We start from the raw sequence: 26058 nt of genomic DNA, 5'->3' as shown, positions 1-26058 counted from the left end.
ACAATTTAAATTTTTTGAAGCAAACCTAGTTTAGGCCAAGTAGCTTTTATTATTTCCATTTGTTTTTAGTTACTCAAGCAAAGTGCTTGAAGTGTATAAACAGCAACTTCACTGCCTGCTGACCGTAAACACTCAGCACAAACTGAACTTAAATTCATGATGAATGAGATAGGGATCACTTCGCGGCCCAGATGCCCTGATCAATTGTACCACTAGGATGTGAGGGGAGTAATACTGACCTATTGTGCGGATCCTGGTGAGTAGTGTCCGACAGTACAGAATCCTTGCCCACCGAATTTCGAGAGGGACTACTGATGCCGTCCACTGGAGAGGCTGCTTGATGGTGGTCCGAATCCACAGATGCCCGTGTGCTGCTGCTGGCACTCCAGTTTCCACTGGAAGATCGACCATCGTCCTGTTTCCTGGAGGAATTCCTCATCTTGACAGCGGCTATGGATATAGCAGCTGAGAGGCTGGAGATAGGATTGAAATTGTAAGCTCTGGAGCGAAGGGAGGAAGACTTGGATTTTTTGAGGGTGGCCGGGTTGGACTGGAAAGAAAAAAAGATCAACTTATGAACTCATTCTCTGTTACTACATTCTACTGTTACAACCCTTTTATTTTTTTTACCATATCTAGTCGCGGATGCCTAAATAATAAATAAATTATGGCGGAGGAAATGATGGTTTTGAAACAATTGTTCTACCACAATTTCAGGACTGCCAATTACCATGCAAAATATATAGAATGATAGTTAATTGCAAACTAATGCCTTCAGAATTTTTGGTAATTTTGCTGAAATTTAAAAAGTTTCACAGGGTTGCCATGGACGACTATAAATGCAGAAAGTGCCGACTAATAAAATTCGAAATTTTATCAGAACAAAATAAAATTATCATCTTTCAACAGTATATTATTTTCATACCTGCCAACCTTCAATCCTTTCGAGGATGATTTACCCCAGTGGTAGTAAATTGGAATTTAAATTACAATTTTTGGCAGAAACATACGCTGTAATCTCAAAGTATTACATATTATTATATATGCTTATTTTTTTAAAAAAAAGTGGTGGTCAAAACATTACAAACTAAGTTTATAAATGCAAGAGATACATAGCATATAGAAAGCATACATTTTACTACTACTTTAAATATATCAATAAAATTTTACGCCAAATGCGTAAAAGTTGGCAAGTATGCATTTTTTTGGAGTTTGCTACTAAGAGGGAATGTTTTTGCTCTAAATATTAATACTTTGAAATGAAAGTCATAGTGGTAGTTACGGTTGAATAATTGAAGATTTAATAAATAAATAAAAATTAATTGAGTTTCTACCACTTTTCTCATTTATAGCCTACCATCTTTCACTCTATCCGAAAAAGGTTTTTTTCAAGTGGTAGTAAAAGAAATACAATCTTAATCAAAAATATATTTATATTCTGACCAGGTTGAAATACGATATAGGAAAGATTATTATGCTTTTATATATTTGTTGCAATTATTTACATGTAGTGGTGGTCAAACTCATCTATAAGTATAGTTCAAAAATTTTAATGGAATAACATAAGTTTCACTACCACTTTAAATATGATAATGAAATATTCTGGGAAAACCGGAAGAGTTGGCAGCTATGCTTCCTTGCCTCACCATAAAAGAGCAGGAAGAAAGTGGTGTTTTATATAAAAACAGAATCTCATAATTCTGCTTGGCTAATGTCTAATGAACTTATCAGGTAAAATATTATAAATTGATTTAGAGATAAATTTTAAGAATCATATTTTTGTACAAATGAAATTAAAAAGAAAGGTAAAACAGCATTAAATAATTTTGTGAGGCTATAATTCTGTTTGGTTAATGTCTAATAAACTAATTAGGTAAGACCTTATAAATTGGTATAGAGATAAATTTTCAAGAATCATATTTGAATGAACAAATTAAAAGAAAGAGAAAGGCACAACCGAAATCAATAATTCTGTTTGTCTAATGTCTAATTATTAAATTAAAAATCGCTGTAGATAAATTTTAAGTATTCGACTGTGTCGTGCAACTGAAAAAAATAACTTAAGTGCTTCATGACAAATTTGAGAAAAGTGGCTTGACAACTATTTTCTTTCTATTGTTAATGCTATTGACGCTAAAATAGAATTTCAGAACAAATAAAACATTTTTTTAAGCAATATGTATCGTATGCTACATACATATTGCAATGCGGAATATTATGTACAAAAATGCCCCATACGTAAAAAATTCAATCTTCAAATTTTAAGGGAATAAAAAATAAATGTTTCGATTGAAAATAAAAGTAAATTTACATTCATTTCCTGCTGGAAATAAAATATATAAATAAATATTTATTGATGCATTAATAAATATTTTTTAAAGTTAAAGTTTAAATAAAAAATTAATATTAAAAATTTCACTTATAGAAAATATGAATTATTTTATAATTTATAATTTTTCATAAAAATTATAATTAAAATTCTAAATATAAAACTAAAAATATAATTCCTATTTGAAATTTATTTTAAAAAATATATTGATTTCGCACCTGCAATAAGTATTTAAAAAATAATGAAATTCAAATGTAAAAAAAAAATTGTTTTAAGCCAAAATTTAAAAATGTTTAAAGTATAATGTTGAAAGGGAAACATTTTCCCCATAAATAAAAAATACTATCTTGTACCTACCAGGTTTCGAACCTGGGACCTTCCGCGTGTTAGGCGGATGTGATAACCACTACACCATAGGTACGCACTTCATAAGCAATGTATTATAAGGAATCCAGTCGTCAAAGATATAAGTCATCAAGTTTTTGTATGCCAAGATAACAAGATTCGAAGAAATTTCTAATATTTATTATCGTCAGTGGGATATTTAATAATATTCATCAAATTAAAAATCTAATTAGTAAGTTCTGGTTGAGGAAATGATATAGACTCGTTTAATAAGAAAATAACTACATTCAATATAAAAATAAATATTGTTTCAAATATTTTTTAAATCCTAAATCAATTCAACTTTATATTATAGTTATTTATTTTCCAAAAAACACAGTAATAAATTGACGAAAAGATTCATGTCAAAAATGATTTTAAGAAATTTTTTTTAAATTAAATCATTATTTGAAAACTTAAATAGAAAGCCTATTAAAAGTAGAAGTCTAGAGTAATTTAAAAAAAAAAAAACTTAATTAAAAAATTCTCCCCGGCGGGGAATCGAACCCCGGTCTCCCGCGTGACAGGCGGGGATACTGACCACTATACTACCGAGGAGCAGAGCAATGCCGAAACCCGGGATCGAACCAGGGACCTTTAGATCTTCAGTCTAACGCTCTCCCAACTGAGCTATTTCGGCACACNAAGGACAGATAGCCCAATACGAAAAAGAAGAGCAGGAGGATACATCCAGGGTGACAGTGGGATTCGAACCTGCTACTTCCACGCAAAGCGTTTGGCGGGCGATACCACTTCGGTCAAGTAGGCTCCTCACGGACATAAAACAGTCCTATGCTCATCTTATAACTGTTTTTAAAAAAAAGTCTTGGTAGTCATGGATATTCCACTTTTCGCGAAAATAAGTTTAAATGATATCATCTTCTCACCAGTCTGGTGCGTTTTTTGTTTTGTTTTGTTTTTTTTCCTAATGCATAAATACTTTTAGCCCTGTTACGTGAAGAAAGCTTTTCTAAAAATTAAAATTCTGCAAAATAAAATCACAACTGCTGAGATCGATCAACCTAAAAAATGAATTATGCTGACACCTTTTTTACTCATCTACGACGACTACAATTTAAATTTTTTGAAGCAAACCTAGTTTAGGCCAAGTAGCTTTTATTATTTCCATTTGTTTTTAGTTACTCAAGCAAAGTGCTTGAAGTGTATAAACAGCAACTTCACTGCCTGCTGACCGTAAACACTCAGCACAAACTGAACTTAAATTCATGATGAATGAGATAGGGATCACTTCGCGGCCCAGATGCCCTGATCAATTGTACCACTAGGATGTGAGGGGAGTAATACTGACCTATTGTGCGGATCCTGGTGAGTAGTGTCCGACAGTACAGAATCCTTGCCCACCGAATTTCGAGAGGGACTACTGATGCCGTCCACTGGAGAGGCTGCTTGATGGTGGTCCGAATCCACAGATGCCCGAGTGCTGCTGCTGGCACTCCAGTTTCCACTGGAAGATCGACCATCGTCCTGTTTCCTGGAGGAATTCCTCATCTTGACAGCGGCTATGGATATAGCAGCTGAGAGGCTGGAGATAGGATTGAAATTGTAAGCTCTGGAGCGAAGGGAGGAAGACTTGGATTTTTTGAGGGTGGCCGGGTTGGACTGGAAAGAAAAAGATCAACTTATGAACTCATTCTCTGTTACTACATTCTACTGTTACTACCATTTTATTTTTTTACCATATCTAGTCGCGGATGCCTAAATAATAAATAAATTATGGCGGAGGAAATGATGGTTTTGAAACAATTGTTCTACCACAATTTCAGGACTGCCCATTACCATGCAAAATATATAGAATGGTAGTTAATTGCAAACTAATGCTTTCAGAATTTTTGGTAATTTTGCTGAAATTTAAAAAGTGTCACAGGGTTGCTATGGACGACTATAAATGCAAAAAGTGCCGACTAATAAAATTCGAAATTTTATCAGAACAAAATAAAATTATCATCTTTCAACAGCATATCATTTTTTTGGAGTTTGCTACTAAGAGGGAATGTTTCTGCTCTAAATATTAATACTTTGAAATGAAAGTCATAGTGGTAGTTACGGTTGAATAATTAAAGATTTAATAAATAAATAAAAATTAATTGAGTTTCTACCACTTTTCTCATTTATAGCCTCCTGTGGTATCCCCGCCTACCATCTTTCACTCTATCCGAAAAAAGTTTTTTTCAAACGGTAGTAAAAGAAATACAATCTTAATCAAAAATATATTTATATTCTGACCATGTTGAAATACGATATAGGAAAGATTATTATGCTTTTATATATTTGTTGCAATTATTTACATGTAGTGGTGGTCAAACTCATCTATAAGCATACCCTCCAACTGCTACGGAATTTCCGTAGTTTCAGAAATCTTCTTTTCAGACGGTAGCAAAATTAATGCAGGGATGCCAACTGCTCCGCATTCTGAAATAGTGGTAGCAAATTAGTTGGTAAAATTCGCGAGAAAAGGAGAGGTACGCCTATTTTTTAGTAGAGCAACCAATAAATTTCAGCTTAAACGTTGCATTTTATATGATGCTTATAATTTTTGATGTTTAGTGGTGGAAAAATTACTTAAAGGGGAAAATAGTAAACTAAAAGTAACTTAAATTTCGTTACCACTAGAAAATGCTATTCTACAAAGCTGATCAAGTTGGCATCTCTGTTAATGTCTTAATATTTAAAAAAAAAATTCATTTTAGCGTAACTTGTCCACTATTACTTATAAAAGTGCAGGCCATATGGCTAGATTCTTAAGTTCTGATAAAAGTTTTATGAGAGATCCATTTGCTTTAAAAATTTCTACTTTGGTTCGCTACCACTAGAAAGAATTATTTTCAAAATCCTCATAAGTTGGAGGGTATGTATAAGTATAGTTCAAAAATTTTAATGGAATGAAAGTGGTGTTTTACATAAAAACAGAATTTCATAATTCTGCTTGGATATTGTCTAATGAACTTATCAGGTAAAAAATTATAAATTGATTTAGAGATAAATTTTAAAAATCATATTTTTTTACAAATGAAATAAAAAAGAAAGGTAAAAAGAATTAAATAATTTTGCGTGGCTGTAATTCTGTTTGGTTAATGTCTAATAAACTAATTAGGTAAGACAATATAAATTGATATAGAGATAAATTTTCAAGAATCATATTTTAATGAACAAATTAAATGAAAGAGAAAGGCACAGCCGAAAACAATAATTTTGTTTAGCTAACGTCTAATTAATAAATTAAAAATCGATATAGATAAATTAAGTATTCTACTGTGTCGTGCAGCTGAAAAAATAACTTAAGTGCTTCATGACAGATTTGAGAAAAGTGCCTTGACAACTATTTTCTCTCTATTGTTAATGCTATTGACGCTAAAATAGAATTTCAGAACAAATAGGACATTTTTTTTAAGCAACAACATGTATCGTATGCTACATATTGCAATGCGCAATATTATGTACAAAAATGCCACATACCTAAAAAATTCAATCTTGAAATTTTAAGTGAATAAAAAATAAATGTTTCGATTAAAATTAAAAATTTATTTAGATTCATTTTCTGTCATTTTCTGCTAGGAATAAAATTTATAAATAAATATTTCTTGATGTATTAACACGTTCACGCCGGGGTGACCCACCGGTGAGTCACGCTAGATTGTCTCATCGGGCGGCACACCGGAGTAAAAACTGGTAACAAAAAAATTTCATTTTTTAGTTTTTTTCCGGAAATAATAAAAATCCATAACTACCAATTGTTTTTAATAGATTCAATTTTTATATTGAATTGCCTCTTCGCAGTGATAATTTTCCTTACAGTGAATTGCTATTGTTGATATTAGATTAACTGACTACTCCCGAATATTATCTAATATTGAAATAGTTCTTCTACCAGTGTTTTCTCTTTTTCGTCCAGCTTTCAGGCGCAACACCCGGTGTGAACGTGTTAATAAATATGTTTTAAAGTCAAAGTTTAAATAAAAAATAGTATTAAAAATTTCACTTATAAAAAATATGAATTATTTTGTAATTTAAATTTTTTTTTAATAATTAAAAGCAAAATTCTAAATATAATACTAAAAATATAATTCATGCTTAAAATTTATTTCAAAAAATATATTGATTATTGAAAATACACCTACAATAAGTACTTAAAAAATAATGAAATTAAAAAAAATAAAAATGTTTCACGCTAAAGTTTAAAAATGTTTAAAAAGAAACATTTCGTTCATAATTTAAAATTACATGCTTGTACCTACCAGGTTTCGAACCTGGGACCTTCCGCGTGTTAGGCGGATGTGATAACCACTACACCATAGGTACGCACTACACGAGCAATGTATTATAATAAGTTTGGCCATCAAGGATATTATAGGTCATCAAGTCTTCGTATGTCAAGATAACATTCAAAGAAATTTTTAATATTTATTATCTTCTGTTGGATATTTAATGCTTTCATCAGATTAAGGTTTTCATCAAAAATTTTAGAAATAATTTCTGGTTAAAGAAATGATTTAGACTCATTTAATAAGAAAATAAGTGCATTCGATGTAAAAAAATAATATTTCGAATATTTTCTAAAACCTAAATAAATTCAAATTTATATCATTTTATTAGCTTTTTTTAACAAAAAAAAGTAAAAAAAATTAACAGTAATAAATTGAGAAAAGAATTAACGGCAAAAATGATTTTAAAAAAATATCTGTAAATTAATCATTATTTGTAGAATTCAAATTCTTGATTAATTTCTTAAAAACTTTTTAAAAAAACCTCCCCGGCGGGGAATCGAACCCCGGTCTCCCGCGTGACAGGCGGGGATACTGACCACTATACTACCGAGGAATTAGAATCTGCCGAAACCCGGGATCGAACCAGGGACCTTTAGATCTTCAGTCTAACGCTCTCCCAACTGAGCTATTTCGGCACGTTACGAATATGAATTTTTGCTTTCGAATACTGATCTACGTTATGAGTAAACAAGTATTTATTTTAAAAAGTGAATCTAATTCATTTCTATAATTGCAAAACAAAGAATCATATTTAGGTAAAAAAAAAAAGGTTATTAAAATACTAAAATTAAGAAAAAAAAGGTAAAAACACGAATGGTAGGAAAAATTACAGCGTTTATTTTGCAACAACAATAACTCAACAATTTAAATAATTGTCGATTATTTTATAATTTCAAAATTACCAGTATAATATATGTAATAATAAATATATAGAATAAAAAAAGCTTCTTATTCATTCATTAATTTAATATAATTGATTTAATATTCCGATTATGTTTTTTCTGTTTATTTATTCGAAACTCATATTCAACAAATTAATTCGCAAATTATTTTCCGAAGTTATTTTCGGTATTTCACAACTAGGAGAGCGCATTATGTATCTTTAAATCCTGAAAATAATAACTATTTAAAGTCATCCTTCTGTCCATTAACAGATGGCGCCACAAATGTAAACTAAATAATTTTCTTTTAAGAATTTTAATGAAAAAAAAATTTATCTTTAATTAAATGAAGATAAGTAAATAAATATAAATTAATGTTAAACAATAACAACAGCGGCATTTATGATTTTGAGAATTACATTAAAGTATAGGAAATTCTGGTTTTCACTGTTTTTATAATTAGCAAATTTTGAATTTTTTTACGAAAAAAAAGTTGAAATAAATTAAAAAAATTGTTCTCTTTTTTTAAAGCTCAAAATTCGGATTAATGGATTTACCAATCAATTAGTGACGAAACCTGCTTTGTTAAATCTCAGGAAATGTAATATGTAAAAAAGATTGCATTCACAGAATTAAAATTTACATCGGAATAATTGATATTTCATTTTGCATCAAAAGCTCCGGATGACACATGTTTTATGCAATTTAAAATTTTACATAAAAATAAAAAATAAATAAAAAAATTTCATTTTATCCTGTTGATAGCTTATTTTATTTCTATCAGTTATTTTGAAATTCGATTTTTAAGCATTTTTCTCCTTTTTCTACGAAAAAAAAAGAAAAAAAACTATGCTTTTTCAAATTATTTATTAAAAAATACTTTTCTTAACGTTGCACTTTTTAGTATGTTTGGAAAAATCACAACATGTTGTGGGAATAGATAGCAGTAATCGAAAATATTTACAAAATGTCTTATTTACTAGAAAATTGTTATTTAATAACTGTAGTGGTAGTTACACCACAATATACTCCAGAATTTAATCGGAGATATTTCGATGATGAAAATAAATAGTTGATTAACGAATTTGCAGAAGAATTGTGATTAATTAATCGAATTTTAGGCGCTGGTTGGGAGAGCTGAATATTGTACATTAGGCTATTAGCTGAAATTGAGTGGTTGTGGTTGAGTGTGTAGACTTTTCTGGGTATTTCTATTTACTGGCGAGTGTATACGGTACAGATACTCTCATGTGTGTAAGAGAGGTGAAGAAAGTCGCAGATACCGATTATCCCACTCCATCGAAGTAGACGACTACCTATCATGCCCGGGACTCCAATATAGTATTAATACTAATCGTCAATGTTAACCATAGCCTATCATGCTGTACCTCGAAGTAATTAAAGAGCAACATGTTTTATATACTACGGAATCGATGTTAAATAATCGTAGTAGTAGTTACGCCACAATGTTATTTATTTGAGGTATGTTTTAGTTACTTTTCGAAAGACAGAAAAATTTTTTTTCTTCCTTTTTTTGAAACACATAAGTTAAGAAGATGCTAGATTTACATGGATGATCAGGTAACAAAAGACTTTCTCTTCACTATATTCCTATTTGTTTCAATAATTCTGAGGATATTAGAATGAAAATGAAGAAAATGGGGATAATTTGAATAAAATGGGGAGTTTTCAAATTAATTCTGGTAGTTTAAGGAAAGCAACTGAAATTATTTTATAAAATTATCGGAAATCGAGGAACAAGTGGAAAAAGAGGTACAGAACTACCAATTGTTTTAATTATAAAGTTGAGATAATTATTTAAAAAAGAAAACAGGAACATTTTTGAAAAATATGTTTTTAACCCTCTTTGTCCATTTCAATGTTTTACATCGTCTTTTTTTCGAAGTTAGTAAGGAAGGAAAAATTATTACTGTCCCATCTCAAATTAATCAAACTTAAAAAATCATACCCTCTCCAAGAAAGCAATCAGTCATGGAAAATTTTGCAAAATCTTTTTTTTTCCCTTATTAAAAAAATTTAACGTTTTTCTTATATAAAAATCTCAGTCATAAAAATTTTAACTGTTTCACACCAAAGTAATCAGACATCGAAAATTGCAACTGTAATTCCTTCCTCCTAAGTAACTGGTTAATAATAAAAAATTGTAACTGTTTATTTTCTCAAACCTATCATTTAGATTACAGTCATCGACTTATCAATCAATCATGTAAAATTGTAACTGTTTTTGCCCCAAAGTAATCACTAATGAAGAATTGTAATTGTTTTTCCCTAAATAGTAACTTAATAATAGAAAATTGTAACTGTCTGATTCTCTAATCGAGGAAAATTGTAATTTTTTCTCCCTCAAAACAATCAGTCATGTTAAATTGAAATTTATCTCTTTCACTAAAAGAATCAACGATGAAAAATTGTAACTTTTTTTCTTTTTTTCTCCAAAAGAAAAAAAAAGAAAATTGATAGCTCTAACCCTCAAAAGACATAAAAACTGTTTTCCCCCCAATGTAATGATTAATTCGAAAAATTATTATTATTTTCCCCCTTAATTTCCCCCAATCATGGAAAATTTTAACAGCTCATTTAAGAAAAAATTAATAATCATGGAAAGTAGTAACTGTCTAATTCTCTAGAATTATTAGTCATAGAAAATTGTAACCACAAAATAATCAGTCATGGAAAATTTTAATTGATCTTTTCGCCGAAAGTTCCAGCCATAGAATTTTTTCTCTGTTCTTTTCTGTAAATGAATCAATCGTAGAAAATTTTATTGGTTCTTTTCTGCATTAGAGCCACTCATGGGGAACTGCAACTATTCTTTTCTCCAAAATGATCAAACAAGAAAAATTGCGATTGAATTTTTTCTTCAAAAGAACCAGTCATATAAAGATGCTACTGTTCTTTTCGCCATAAAAACCACGACATGGAAAATGGTAACTGTTCTATTATCTAAAAGAACCAGTCATGGAAAATTGTAACTGCTTTCTTCACCAAAATATAAAATCATGGAAAATAGTAACTGTTTTTATATAAAATCTTGAAAAATTTTTTATGATTAATTAGTTTTATTTATTTATTAATTAATTTATTTACTTTAATAATAAATTTTAAATCACGAAACGATTATCTTACCTTACAGGGCGATTTCTCTTTATCATCTTCTGTCGCCGAATCTTTGGAATCCAAATTCTTGAGTGAGTCCAGATCCAAATCATCCAGGGCATTTGTCTTTCTCCTAGAGTTGTCCTGGACAGATCGAGACCGCCTCTTGGTCAAGAAAGATGGACGTCGTATGAGGGTGGCCGAGGAAGAGTCCGAACCAATGTCCATCAAGTCATCGGTCTGGCAAGACGTGTTAGTGACATTGCGCAAAGCTCTCTCGATTTCACGATTGTCACCTTCGCAGAATGTGTGACGTCTTTTCGATCGTTTTTTGCTCTTTTTCCGCTTGATAACGAAATCAGCCTAAAAGTAAAATAAATAACCTCGTATGTATAAATATTATTATTATTATTTTAAATTTAACGATCAACAATCAAGTAGGATAAATAACGGGAAAATTCCATCCAAAAAGAATAGGGTGTATAGTGCGGCTCTCAGGAGAACTCCTCCAGACACCCGTCTCGCGTCATGGCGAGTACTATGGTTACGAGGAAAGGTCACTTCGAATAGGGGTGTGGGGTGAACAGTTTTGTCTTAATTTTAGCGTAGGTCATCGTGAGTAAACCAATCGACACCTTTTTTTCTCCATTTCACCCCCATTAGAAATGTGCTCTCGCTTGTTACCATAGCAGCAGACAGCCCCAGACTTTCAGTCTGGAGGAGTACTCTTCAAAGCCGCACTATATTTGTTCTGTGTAAACAAAACAAAAACTGTATGAAACATAAATGAAAGTGCAGAAGTGGACATACTATAGTTTCGGATAAATAAACAAGAACCTTTTCAGTGTCTAAACACCAAGAAAGAGTCAAGCACGTGCCAAGTAATGTAACCAATAGGGACAGAGGATTTCAATAAATTTTAACAAGATAATAAAAGAAACATGCGTTCTGTGAGAATGAGGTTGAGTATGGTACCAGAAAGATCATTCACTACCTTATTATAATTTTTCCAAATTATCGAATGATTTCCAGGAATCAAGTTCGTGATTTCCGGAACTACAACTCATGAATCGAACTTGATTTCTGAAAACCATTCCATACTTCGAAAAATTCTATTAAGTTAGTTAATGATCTTTATAGTAAACCACTGCTTCCCCAATACTAGTAAATCTATCCTAATTTGATCTTTTATACCCTGGGGCTCCAGCCGAATACACAGTCATATATCATTTCTGTCATTATCTGGGTCAAGTTTGTTCTTTGATCCTTACTGGTTTAATCATTTTTCATGTGTTTATCTCTTAACTTGTGGTTGCTGTGATTCATATTTTAGGTGGTAAACTTTCTTATTGTTTTCCCAAATAAAACTGTAAAGGGTATTTTTCTGTTTTTATTTCGTCTTCTTTCGGTAACCAATGGTGAGTAGCATTCACTCATAATTATTTGTAAATGAGTTAGCTTCTTAATTGCTCCATGTTTAGAATTTTGATTTAAAATAGAGTCTTGTAAGTTATTTAAATACTATCCTTTTTTACAACACTCATTTGTGATTGAAGCGTCCTGAGTTGTTGTGGTTACTTCACTTTGGTAGTTTTATACCCATTTGACGTAATTTAATTAATCACGAACCTTAAAATGAAATAATTTATTCTTAAATTATTTTTTCGTCTCTTCCATATTCAAATGCAGGATAATTTCTCCTATAATTTAGTTACTTAAATGTATTCAATTTATGCTCCGTTTGCACACTAACATTATATTTGCACACTAACTTATTATAAATGAAAAAACATGTGTGAGCAACTACCGGTAAAGTTATATTTCTCTTTATAAAAGAAAATAATATCCAATTAATAGCATTCTACTTTAAATATGTATTTTAAATCAAAATTATTGTTCAAAATGAAATGAAAATAGGTAAACGTGTCTATTTAATCTTTTACTCAGTTTTATTGCTATTTCAACAGCAAATAAGTATGCTTACTTGTACAAAACAGCGATTCTTTTTGCCATTATGAGTTATATCGAACAAAAAACTAACTATAAACCATTTAGTTTTAATAAAAAAGTAATGATAAAGTATTTTTTTTAAAAAATAAATTAAGAAAATATTTGTTATAAAATAGCAATTTTTGTTCCAAAAAAGGTCATTAAAATACAATAAAAACTGGATATAACGAGAACGGCGCATTACGATAACTCCGCTGTTACGACAAGTCTCCAATTCACCGTTAAAAGGCTGATCGCTAATAGTAAAGATATACAAATTGGATGTTTATGACGAAGACGAGTTAATAACTATTGTAGTAGCCTTCAACAAAAAAGAGGAAGACATTTTTATTTATTTCTGGTATCAGCACAGAAAAGTGATAAAAAAGAGCATCATTTCACCTTATTTCCATCTTACAATCTTCTCCCATTATGTTTATAAAACAAACATGTGTGCGCACGCACTGGGTAACTTATTGTTTTTCTTACAAAAGAAAAATTCCTTTGGTGTTATAGGAATCTAACATGAAAAACAAACTATAACTAAGATAATAAACTAACATAAAAAAAGAAAATATTAATTTCGTTAAAGCTCTGCCTTGCAATATTCTATATAGGTAAAAGATATAATTATTTATCATAAACAAACATTGAAAACAATGTGAATTCGAATACCCCGAGATTTTCATTGAAGTTCCATTTTTTTTTTTTTTTTGTAATACTCAAAATATTTCAGTTAAAAGTTGATATTTGCTACTTACATGAATTAAGGATCTTCTAAGCAAAGACATTCGGTTGAATGTTTTTCCAGATGTATCAACAGGAACTACCATGGACGGATATTCAAGCGAAACGAGCATCGCTTGTTCTTCAGGAGATGGCAGTCGCTCCAATTCTAAGTTTTCATTTTGTTTAAGAGTGAAGCCCATAGATGGAGACACCATAGGAGGAAGAGAAGCACTACCAGACTGTATACGATCTTGTTTTGTTTTCACAAGAGAAAAGTTGGCAGGCTAAAAAATAATAACATGAATACGTTTAAATGAATTATAATTAGTACGAAAAATTATTATGAAAAGAAAAAGAACATTAATACTAAAACACGAATTATACTCAGAGCTATACGAATAGATTAATTTTTTATATAGAACATTATTTGTACCAAAAAATTCAAAAAGTAAATAGATTAATTAATACGAGTAATTAGCTACATAAATTTAAAACTGCCGTGATTAATGATAAATATATAAAATAACTGTATCACTACACTTACTCTGCTACAGAATTGAAAAATGAAACAGCATGCGTTTTGATGTTATAGGATTGAAACAATAATTAATTTTATGAACGATATTGTTCAACTGTTAATCATAATTTATTTTTCAATTTTAATTTAGTAAAATAGTTGTTAGTTTTTCCATGAGACATAACTGTTCTGCAGAGATAAAGAAATAAAAGTTATAAATATTAAACTATATCTATCAAATATAATATAACTAACAGTTATAACTGTCAAATTTCTGCATCAAACATTACAGAACACGGATCATTTTAAATAATTTTTAAAAAAATATCTATCAATGGAAGTAAACGAAATCGATTAATTTTCGTTTTTATTAATGCGATGAAATATTAATTTCCATTTTCAAAAGGATGAATAAAAAGTTTCCCATGCCGGGAATCGAACCCGGGCCGCGTGGGTGAAAGCCACGAATCCTAACCACTAGACCACATGGGACACATACGTTAAGAAGGAATCAGTAATTAAATATACTTTTAAGAGACTTAACTTGTAACATTTTATGATTTTTAGTTCATATAATATTAGTTTCGGGAGCTTCCTGAGATCTAAAAGAACTTTCACCTTTACTTTTATAAATATTAATTCAGATTCATTGAACTTATTAATTTACACAATTATCATAATCAGGTTTTCAAGTTAAAAGGGGTGAATTTTTTTTATTTATTTGAATTACTCAATATTCTGTTTCACATTACAACTCAATGAAATGAGGGCCGGATTAAGCGTACGCGGGGCCCTAGGCCATTCAAATTTTTGGGGCCCTTAGATTAAATTTTTTTTTCTCGTATATTTTTTATTTATTCAAATATAAAACTATTTATTTATCTTTTCATTTAAGAATGCAGATTTAAAATAAAAATAAATAATAATAAATTAAATTTTACTTCTGTTAAATTAGAACTAAAAAAATTATTGTATTTTATTAATATAAGTTTGAAATAGATTTTTTTTTTAAAAAAATCATTGTTTTTCTTAATTTTTTAAAATTTATTTTCAAAAAAATTTTTTTAAGGGGACCCCTAATCATTGTGGGGGCCCCAGTCCATGGCCTAGTCTGGTCTAATGGGTAATCCAGCCCTGAATGAAATGGACATGTAGGGAGGGCTATTTGTCATGAAACAGTATTATTTGCATTTCATGATAAAAAAGTATTTTATTAAAAAAAAGTATTCTTTTCACTTTTAAATCATGATTCATCAAAACTATTTTTAATATCAAAAGAATGAGCCTTATTCAGATGGAACATTTCTTATTTGCTAATATGTAATAAAATATTGGATTTAATCATAGATTAGAAAACAAGAAATAATACATTTGAATGTGAAAAAGATTAGGAGACTAAAAAAAACGTCATAGTATGTTAGAAAAGAGACAAAAAACTATTGGCGCATTCATAAAATTGTTATTTTAACTCTAAAGAATTCTTTCAGAGCCAAAAGAAAAACATTTAAATTCCAAGTGGAAATAATGTAAGCATAAACAAAACAATTATCTACAAATAAACGACGATATATAATATAAAAAAGAGGCAAAATAATTTAGCGAAATATTTTACTCTTAAGATTGTAAAACTTTTAAGATAATATTTATTATTTTCAAAAATAAACGTAGCTTTTTTTCCTATTTCTTTATCCTCAACTGGTATGAAATGTTAATTAGTAGCACAACATCCTCAGAACATTTTTTTTGCATCGTTAAAATTAATAACATGGCTCAAATCTTTCCAAAATTTTAAAAATGTGTGAAAATTTCCCTATTTTTAAAGCTCTAAATTTCAGCAATATTTTTCGTTAAAAAAAATCAGCATTACGGTTTTTGCAGTAAATCTACGCATTCTGTGTCATTGCTTGTATATCAATTAAAACATTTTCTATGGTTCCCTGTATGCAAAATTAAAAAGAAAATTTTTTTAAAAAAAAGCATCAAATGCAGATATAAATAAAATACTGTGAAAATTTTAATCTTCAAAACGCTTATTCAACTCTTAATTTTATTTTAGGCTGATTGTGACAAAAAAAATTACCTTAAAGTTTTATCTTTCAGAGAAAAAAGAATTACTGAAAAAGAATCCCTAGGGATTCTAATAACATGTACTAAAAAAAGCATGCTTGTGAAAAAGAAGAAAAAGCATTTTCTTTTCTCTCCAAAAAAAAAACGCTGAAAACTTTTAATAATACAGATAGAGAAACGAATTTTTTTTTCATTGTGTTTGGAATTATTTGAAAATTTAATGTAAGCAATAAATTATTGCTCAATACTTTCGCCCATATTTGACGCATTAAAATTAAATCATGAAATCTAAAAATTAATTTTAATGTCATAAAAATTCATTTAACACTTCATCTTAAGATACATTAAACTAATTTATTTGTGAAAGAAAGAATCATGCTATTATATATCAAGCATGAACAACAAACTAATTTAAATTATTACCCAAAACAATTTAAATGACAAACAATGACCTAAATTCCTACATTTTTTTTTTATTTTTTATTATTACTATTATTACTAGATGAGTTTTTATGCATTAAAGTAAAATATTTTAGAAATTTTAATCAGATAATAGTGCACTATCAAATTAAGAATAAGATTCATTTTTTCTCTTTCTTTTAGAAATAAAACTAAACTGTTTATTATACTAGTTTTTTAAATAATAGAAGTTTCAGTTCTTTAATGAGATCGGAAATTTATTTTCGGGAATAGTTTTTTCTTGGGTCCGAATTCATAAATATTAGCACAAAACAAATGATGAATAAATTTATTTAATTTCACGCTCTAAAAGTCTTACGAAAATATGAATGTTTTGTTAATCTAATAATACCCACTAATAAACAATAAACATTACTAAAAGCATAGTAATTCTTAAATACGTTTTCTTTTATCATGTAATTAAGAAGCTTATTATTAAGTCTGCAAAAAAAGAATTTAAAAAAAATAAAAAACACTCGGTTTTGTTTTAACTGCCACTTGATAAATGTCGCGTTTACTCTATTTTTGATACGGCATGCTTAAAAGTTATATAATAATAGATGTAAAGAATAACGTAACCTGTAGCTAACGAAACTGTTTATTATTCTATGACAAATACTTAAAATTGGCTGCTAATCAGTTAAAAATTGTTACTGTTTGTGACGTCATTAAAAGGAGATTTCAACAGCCTTATTTCTCAGTGGATATGTGCAAGAGGGCGTGGGCCCACGCCATCTTGGATTTAAGGTAAAATTTTTGATTTTCTTTTAATTGATATTTTTTGTACGTCACAAACTTTTGATGATTACGACAGTAATAATTCGTACAATACGTTTCCTTTAAAAATGTGAAAAATAAGGGGGTCGCTTTAAAATATTAGGAGAAATAGCTTCGTAATTTTTCGAACTTTTATGGAATTTTCCTCTAATCTTTGAAGTTTGAGTAAGCTATGTAAAACTGCGCATTTGACAGTTTTAGATTTTTTTTAAATTTATTTATTGCAGTTTAAATTGATAAAAACCTATTTGGATGATGCAACTATGTTAAAACCTATTTGGATGATCAGAAAACAGACTATTTAACCACCTTACAAAACCTGCTGATTGCATGATTTTATTACATTTTATAACCGTCATTGAATAGCCCTACCCAATTTTCGGGTTTATGACTTCGAATGTTCAACTGCGTAGCCTTGTCATTTTGAACCCAATCCAGAAGACAAAGGAACTTCTGGATCAAGTATTAGGAGAAATTTGCCTTCGTGGAAGACTTTTTTGATGGAACTAACCCGCATTTGCGTTACCTAGAGAGGAAGACCACGAGAACCTCCCACGGTTCGCCTAACGGCAAGGGGGCTCTAACTCATGTTCCGTCTACCACTGACGATATTTCACGTCAGTACTGTGGTCGGTGCGAGCAGGATGCGGAATTCCTATCTACCAGCCATTGCCGGCATTCGAAACCGGTTCACCTCATTGGAAGGCGAATGCTCTATCCCCTGAGCCATCGCGGCTCTGATTGCATGATTGTATTCGTTTAATTTTGTCAGAAAAAAATTTATTAAAGAAGAATCTAAAATGCCGCACGCTCTATATTTCAAATTGTGACTGGCTGAAGACCTTGGATTTTACATGTATCGAAAGATACTTTCCATTTAGTACAAATCCACCATTAATTCAAGAAAAAAAAAGAAAGAAAATAAATAAAGAAAAAGAAGAAAAAAACATGTTTAGAATTTTCTCAACTCGTCTCCACTTTCTCGACAGTTGAGCTCGGTCAAGAATCCTAAATCATTGTTAAGTTTTTTTATTATTTTTTTCTAAATACATAGTTTGTCTACGGTAAGAACTCCCCCCGCCACAAAGTCTCAGGCCGTTTGCTATGGAAACAAAAATTAAGCCTTTCGTTATCTGTCTTACCTTTCTTGTTTCGATGTCCAGAAGCTTCCGTTTTTTCTTTCTTGTCCCTCCCAAGACGGGAGTGACCATGAAGAGTTCGGAGGCCGAAAGTCCGTCCGTCCTGTACTGGTCAATGGTACACATGACGGCCACTGGACTGGTACACGCTTCTTGGTACAGGCTGTCTATGCAGGGGGGACGAGTGGAGGGGAGGAATAATTGCGTCGTCTGCTCATACTTGGTCCCGTAAGGTTTCTCTGTTCGAAGTCTCTTCGCTGTCTCGCTGAGGTCAGATTGAGCTGCAAATAAATAAATAAAATTTATTAAACAAGTAGATAAAATAAATAATATTATAGATTTTTACTACAATTAATGAGTGAACTTTCGCTTTATTTACAAAGATGCAATGGTTGATGAAAACAACACGATATTTAATGTTGTTAATAATGTCTTGCCACCACGAGAAATCTGTGGAAAGGAATATTTAACGCAAATGAGAAAAAAACTGGTAACTGGTAGTAAAACCATTAAATTTGAAGCTTTCGATTGCAAGAGAAGCAAAATGTTCGTGACTAAGTTCGTGACAAAATGTTCGAGACTTGTCATAAAACAAATAAGTTGGGTGTACCGCAACCACCACTTTTAATATATTGACTTACCATCACGAGAAAATCTGCGGAAAGAGATCTTATACGCAAGTGAGAAAGTAACTGGTAGTAAAACCATTACATTTCTAGCTTGTTTTCGAGAAGAGAAAAGTATCCGTTACTACTTTGATCTGTTATACGACAAGTAAGTAATATGTCGGGTGTACCGTAATCTTAATATTGACTTATCTTCATAAGAAAATCCGTAGAAGGGAAACTTTCACGCAAATGAGGAAGAAACTTGTAACTGGTAGTAAAAAACCATTTCAATTTTAGCCCATTTTCGAACGGAGTAAAATATCCGTAACTGCCAAGATTTGCAAATAAGCCCACATGTAAAGCTTTTTTTAACCATGATTTTTTTATAAAAATTAAAGTAAGCGTTAAAACGAAAAAGCTTTTTTTTTCTTTAATAATCTATTAACCTCTACTTTTTGTTCGAAACAAAAAACAGGATCTTACATGGATTTATATTTTTTAAACCAATCATAAAAATTTTATAAAATATGGTATTATTTTTCAGTAAAATATATTTACATTAAATTCATAAAGAAGACATGAAAAATAATTGTTTATTTAAGAAATAAAATGGTGTGCATAAGCACCATTATCAGCCAGTTTATTGATTAACCAATTGAGCGGAAATTCATTTTATAAACATGCTCTCCATTTCATTTTTGCATAAAAACTCCAAACTCCCCAATGTTTTCTCAAAATGCTGCATTTACTTCAGTTTAGCGGGGACTTAAACATTAAAAAAAGTTATGAAAAAAAAGAAAAAAAACAATGAGCATTATTTCTAAGTATTACCGATTTATATAATATTAGCAAACAAAATATCTTTTTATCTTTATTCTATGTGGTCACAGTTACAGCTTGGGAGGAAGAGTATCAATTTCAATAATATATTATGAAACTGTTTCAAACTCTTCAACAAACATTTTACCACAAATGCGAAATCTCTTCTTTTTTTTTCTCCTCTTTTCTTTTTATCCTTCCCTCTCTTTTTTTCGCTTTCTTCTTTTTTGTGCAGAAAATAAAGGAGTTATTCTTTTGTTTCAGCGAATTTTACAATAAAAAATAAATATCGGTCAAAAATTCTGTATCGAACAATTCCCGCGAAATGAAACTGGCAGCCGATTTTTTTTATTTTTTATCTCCTCACAATCTTAGGGTAAAGTGGGGAGGGGTTAAAAGGGGGATCTTAAAGAGAGCCGCAACTTCAAAGAAATGACCAGCGGAGGAGGGCGAGGGGCACTAAAAGTAGCCGAGGGCACATTCCACAGATTTTTCTTATTTCCTATTGAATGCACTTGTTACTGCCGGTGAACAAGTGCATTTGGAGGGGGCCTGTACAGTTACTGACAATATGCGTGTATTCACCTTTCTTATTCATTATTTATTTTTTATTTTTTGATGACGGTATAGAATAAAAAGGAATAAAAACGTCATAAATTTTTTATCCAATCGGATTTTGAAAATCAGAACATTTTGTTAATAGCTGTTTAGAATGATTAGAATTACTTTAGAATCATTAAAAAAAATAATAAAAAAAATAGGGAGGCCTAAAAATGTCATAAGGATGTGTTTAGAACACTAAAATTAGATTAGAAATAAGAAGGGGGGAGGGATCAGAAGCTCGAGTAATATAAGATGAGTCTCTAATTATTAGATTAGATAATAATTTTTAATAATTTCGTAACTCTGACAATGTTATGTGTTTAGAATGGTTAGATTAAAAAAAAAATTGAAAACTCTGACGATAGTACAAGTTGTATTTAAAATGATTAGATTATATTAGAATTAAAAACAAAACAGGAAACTCTGATGATGCTTTGAAACGCTTTTAAAATAATTATATTATATTGTAATTTCGTAAAAAAATAGGAAACTCTGACGATGTGTTGTGTTTAGAATGATATTTAGATTATAGGTAGAAAAAATTGAATACTCAGACGATGTTTATAAGATGTGTTAAGAATCATTAGACTAGATTATAATTTTTAATAAATTGATAACTCTGACAATGTTATGAGCTTAAAATGATTAGATTAGATTAGAATTTTTAAAAAATTGGGAAATTGGTAACGATGTTATAAGATGTGTTTAGAATGATTAGATTATATTAAAATAGAAAAAAAATTTTTAACTCTGACGATCTTAAAATGCGTTTATAATGATTAGATTAAACAGCTGAAAAACACAAAAAGAAAGAAACACTGAAGATGTTATAAGATGCTTCTAAAATAATTAGGCTATGTTGTAATTCGAAAAAAAATTAAAAACTGACGATGTTATAAGTTGTGTTTAGAATAATTAGATTAGATTATAATTAGAAAAAAAAAATTAGAAACTCTGATGATGTTTTATGTTCAGAATGATTATTAGCTTATAAGGTAGGAAAAATGTAATACTCTGACAATGTTATAAGATGGTGTTTAGAATAATAAAATTAGATTATAATTAGGAAACTAATTAGAAACTTTGACTAATATGATGTTTTTAGAATGAATAAATTTAAATTAGAAAAAAACGAGGTTTTTATGATGTAATAAGATGTGTTAGGAATTATTAGATACTGGGAATTATTAAATCTGAAAGTTATGATGATTTTATACCAATTCTTTTGAATAATTAAGTAAGATTATAATTAGAAAAAAAATTATTATTTGGATGTGATTTGAACTAATAAATTAGATAACGAATTAGAAAAGCTTTTAAATTCGGAAGATATAGTGAATTTTATAGATGTTTTGACTTTGAAATATTTATTTTAGTATCTTTTTTTAAAAAAAAAAAAATCAAAAGTGAATAAAATAAAAAGTAAAAAACAAATAAATAAAAGGGATCTTAAGATGAAATAGAAGAATTGTTTCTTAAAACCTTTATCATTTTGTACCTCCTTTAAAAGGCCTCATATAGAATATCTCACTTTCTCTTTTTATTTTGTTTTATTTCTTTTATTTTTATCTGTCTAAGATTTTTTTTCCATACTTTTTAACTTCTAATCGGAACGCGATGGCATATAAAAAAAAATCGTCAAGGACTTTGCTCGTAGAAGAACAATAAAATAAATAAATAAATAAATTTAAAAAAGTAATTTATCTGAAATTATTATTTTTAATGTGATAAAAAGATAGAAAGATAATTTTTCTCTATTCTATATTTATATAGATTAAGTAAGAGCACTTAGTATTTTCCTAGCTTATTGATTTGTGTCAAATCTTAAAAGATAAAGATAGGAAAAAAATATTGTATTATCTAATTTCAAGGCTTATTTTTTCTAGGTTTCAGACTCCAATGGCGCTGTAGTGAGGCTTGAAACAAAACCCGGCCTCTCATAAAAATATAAAACTTTTTTTTTCTGATACATTAAAAAAAATAAAAAAAAGGAATACGAAAAGAGGTGAAGTTAGCGTTAGTGAGAAACTAAAATATAAAGCAATTAGTTGAAGTTGAAATATTTATATATTCGTTTTAATTTGTAAATAAATTAAAATTACTATCTGATTCAACAATTGCCGATTTACTTATGGATTTTTTTAATTTCATTTATTATTTTAATGTTGAATGAATTGATTAACTTCTTAAAATTCAAATGTTTCAGTAATCAATTACTAAAGCCAATCAATCATAATCAATCAAGACAACTAATAATCAATTACTAAAGTATTTTTTTAACCATGAATTAGAATATATCTCTTTGTAATGGATGTATAAAAAATAGGCAAAGAAATTACTTGTTTCTTAGAATTTGGAACAAAATTTCTTTTCAAATTTTAAAAAAATAAATAAATGCATTAAAAAGTAATAATAATTCCAAACAAATACACTCGCACCTAATTTCATAAGAAGACATGTCAAATTTCAGGAATCAGGAAATAACAACATCAAATTTCTAAAAGTTATTTATTTATTTATTATTATTATTATTATTTGTTTTTTGGTAACTGCTTAGTATTGAGTATGAATTAATTTTCAAATATTAATAAAAATTATTTTAAAATTGAGTATTAATTAATTTTAAAGTATTAATTAATTTTAAAGTATTAATAAAAATTATTATTCAATTAAAAGAAAAACCTAAATAATTATCTATTTTACATTTTATATGAAGTATATTCATCAATTTTAAAGAGTAAAAATTGATTCATTATTCAATTAAAAGAAAAACCTAAATAATTATCTATTTCACATTTTATTTTAAGTATATTCATCAATTTTAAAGAGTAAAAATTTATTCTTTCTACAGATAGAAAAAAAAAATCAATACGAGAAAGTCAAAACAAACCGCAATTGTTTCATTTTTTTTTTTTCTTTCTGCGGAACTTGAAAAAAGAATTTACAGTATTCAATATTCTTTGACGGAAGCACAAGTTAAATTGCAGTACGCTTAATTGTCATGAGAATTAAATCTTTGGAGTTCAATAATTAAAAAGATAATTGATATTTTTCTGTAAAAAAAAAAAAGATTTTATGCATGTTTCGATTTCTAAAATTTAAAGGTACAGAAGGTCTTAAAAAAAAACCTTTTTCATTTTGGATACTGAAACTTTTTTTTCCCCGACGCCGAATACACATAATTAAGACAAAAAAGTTTCCTGCTATGTGTATTAAAAAAAAAAATAGTAAATAAATAAATTATTTAAATCATAGTTAAAATAAGATTTAGAATAAAAGTTTAATGAATTGTTTTTAAAAACGTCCACTGCCCGTAACCATACATCAGAACTAGAAATATATAATTAAAACAAATAAATATGATATTCTAATTTATTATTAATTTTAACTGAATGACATTTGCTTAATTATTATTATTAATTTTTCCATATTATTTTCATAACTAAAAATTACATGATTTTTTTTTTTTGAACTGATGAAATAGAATTTTATTTTTTAGATATTATTTGTTTTTTAGAAAATAAAAAAGGGAAAAAAAACAATAAACGAACAAATAAAAATGATAGATTTGATGATCCGAATTTAGCAAAGGAATATTGTAAAATAATTTCACTCAAAATTCACTAATTTTTTCATGCTATATAAAATATTCCAAAACATTAGATGAATAGAATTTCTTATTAATAAACAACTTCGTGAGAATAGTTAAAATAAATAAATAACTAAAATCAAAAAGTAATTCAATACACAATTCAAATATTTTTCACTTGGGTGAACATGTGAACATGATAATAAATGTTTTGATAATCGAATTTCTCTATTCTTGTTAAGAAAAAAAAAACTATTACATATTAAAAAGAAAACTAAAATATCGTTCAGTGCATCGTCTAGGGAAGTTCGTTTTAATTCTACTCAGAAGTTCGTTGACCACCAAACGATATTGATTTTTGATTTTATACTTGAGCAAACAACTAGCGAAATATAAATTCGAATAAGTGAGAACAAATTCTAGCCATTAGTGTTAATAATAATAATATTGAAAATTGCTTGAATTGAATATTAAAAAAAAAGATCGAGTAAATTCAAATTTCAATATAAAAGATAGTAAATAGTAGAATATAAAAAAAATTATTAAAAAAAAGATCGAGTAAATTCACATTTTTAGTATAAAAGATGTTTAACAGTAATCTCAGAAAATAATCTAATAACTTTCAGAAGTTTAAATTTCGAACTTATATATGTGCTTTATTTAGTATTTTAAATTGCTTTCTTTTTGTTCTTTAAAAGGCAGAAAAACTGCAAACTATATTAAATATTACTTTTATCATTGGTTAGTGATCTGACCGTGGGGGGCAGGTAATTTGAACTCACCTCTCTCAACTCCGGTGAACCATAACAAATTCAAACGCGGGGAAGGGTTTACGCATAAGATTAATGTTATTAAAATATATTGAAAATTAACATTAATCTTATACGGGAATAATTTTGTTAAGTTCTCAAAGAAAAATACTAATTTAACGAAAATTATTAAAAATAGTTTGTTCCGATAATGAGTAAGTTATATTTTTAAACAATATTTAAAAACTTTTTTTAACGAGGGCCTCGGAATCGTGACAACTCTTCGTTAAATCCTGGTTTTCGTTAACCCAAATCTACCAAAATAACAAAAACTAAAGTCATGGGTAAAGTGTGCAAAATAGAAAAAATTAAATAAATAAATAAAAATTAATTAAAAAATAAAATAAAAGAGAATGCTACTTAGAGCCGCGAAACTTCGGAAAGTAAAAATTTTGCCTTAGTTCACAATTTAATTTTTTATTTAACAATTGTGATGAGATGTATAGATAGTAATTAAACATTTATTCAATTAAAAAAAATGATAAAAATAAAATTAGTTCAAAATTACGACTTATACAATTTTTGTAATTTAAATTATCCTAATTAAACTGTAAAGTAAAATGAGAAAAAGAAATACTGACAATATTTTAAAGTACCACTGCTGAAAAAAAATCTTCACTATGCCTATAATTAAATTAAAAATTATAAAAGTTTGCTGAAATTATACATTTTCTAAATTTAATTAAGCCCTAAATAAGTTAATTACAAATTAAAAAGTTTTTTTTCCCACGCCGGGAATTGAACCCGGGCCTCCTGGGTGAGAGCCAGGTATCCTAACCACTAGACCACGTGGGACACAACAATGGGTCGTAAGTTATAATTTATTCATTCATTTTACGAATAAATCAGTTTTAAACTAATTGTTTTTGACTACCTCTAAAAATTAAAATTATTATTACAAGTCTGATAGAGATTCTTGCTTATCGTATTTTCAGAATATTATTTCGAATCTTACGTTC

At 28.7% G+C, this 26058-nt stretch overlaps 1 protein-coding gene and 8 non-coding genes across 9 annotated transcripts in view; all 9 read right to left on the bottom strand.

Moving 5' to 3' along the window:
- Positions 1-26058, bottom strand: part of LOC107436801 (actin remodeling regulator NHS) — a 108382-nt gene that overhangs the window by 7606 nt on the left and 74718 nt on the right. The window contains exons 2-5 of the mRNA XM_043048999.2: positions 18675-18952; positions 13745-13996; positions 11025-11357; positions 4023-4333 (exon numbers count right to left, since the gene is read on the bottom strand). Coding sequence (XP_042904933.1) covers positions 4023-4333; positions 11025-11357; positions 13745-13996; positions 18675-18952 — 1174 coding nt within the window. The remainder of the gene's footprint in view (positions 1-4022; positions 4334-11024; positions 11358-13744; positions 13997-18674; positions 18953-26058) is intronic.
- On the bottom strand, positions 2678-2750 carry TRNAV-AAC (transfer RNA valine (anticodon AAC)). Its single transcript has one exon. It is a non-coding gene; the product is annotated as a tRNA-Val (tRNA).
- TRNAD-GUC (transfer RNA aspartic acid (anticodon GUC)) lies at positions 3200-3271 on the bottom strand. Its single transcript has one exon. It is a non-coding gene; the product is annotated as a tRNA-Asp (tRNA).
- Positions 3281-3353, bottom strand: TRNAF-GAA (transfer RNA phenylalanine (anticodon GAA)). Its single transcript has one exon. It is a non-coding gene; the product is annotated as a tRNA-Phe (tRNA).
- TRNAV-AAC (transfer RNA valine (anticodon AAC)) lies at positions 6958-7030 on the bottom strand. Its single transcript has one exon. It is a non-coding gene; the product is annotated as a tRNA-Val (tRNA).
- TRNAD-GUC (transfer RNA aspartic acid (anticodon GUC)) lies at positions 7478-7549 on the bottom strand. The gene has a single exon. It is a non-coding gene; the product is annotated as a tRNA-Asp (tRNA).
- Positions 7559-7631, bottom strand: TRNAF-GAA (transfer RNA phenylalanine (anticodon GAA)). Its single transcript has one exon. It is a non-coding gene; the product is annotated as a tRNA-Phe (tRNA).
- Positions 14650-14721, bottom strand: TRNAE-UUC (transfer RNA glutamic acid (anticodon UUC)). The gene has a single exon. It is a non-coding gene; the product is annotated as a tRNA-Glu (tRNA).
- On the bottom strand, positions 25823-25894 carry TRNAE-CUC (transfer RNA glutamic acid (anticodon CUC)). Its single transcript has one exon. It is a non-coding gene; the product is annotated as a tRNA-Glu (tRNA).

Source organism: Parasteatoda tepidariorum, chromosome 9 (assembly GCF_043381705.1).
Source record: "Parasteatoda tepidariorum isolate YZ-2023 chromosome 9, CAS_Ptep_4.0, whole genome shotgun sequence".
Classification (NCBI taxonomy): Eukaryota; Metazoa; Arthropoda; class Arachnida; order Araneae; family Theridiidae; genus Parasteatoda; species Parasteatoda tepidariorum.
The sequence above is the reverse complement of the archived record's forward strand: the minus strand, read 5'-3'. Positions and strand labels throughout refer to the sequence as shown.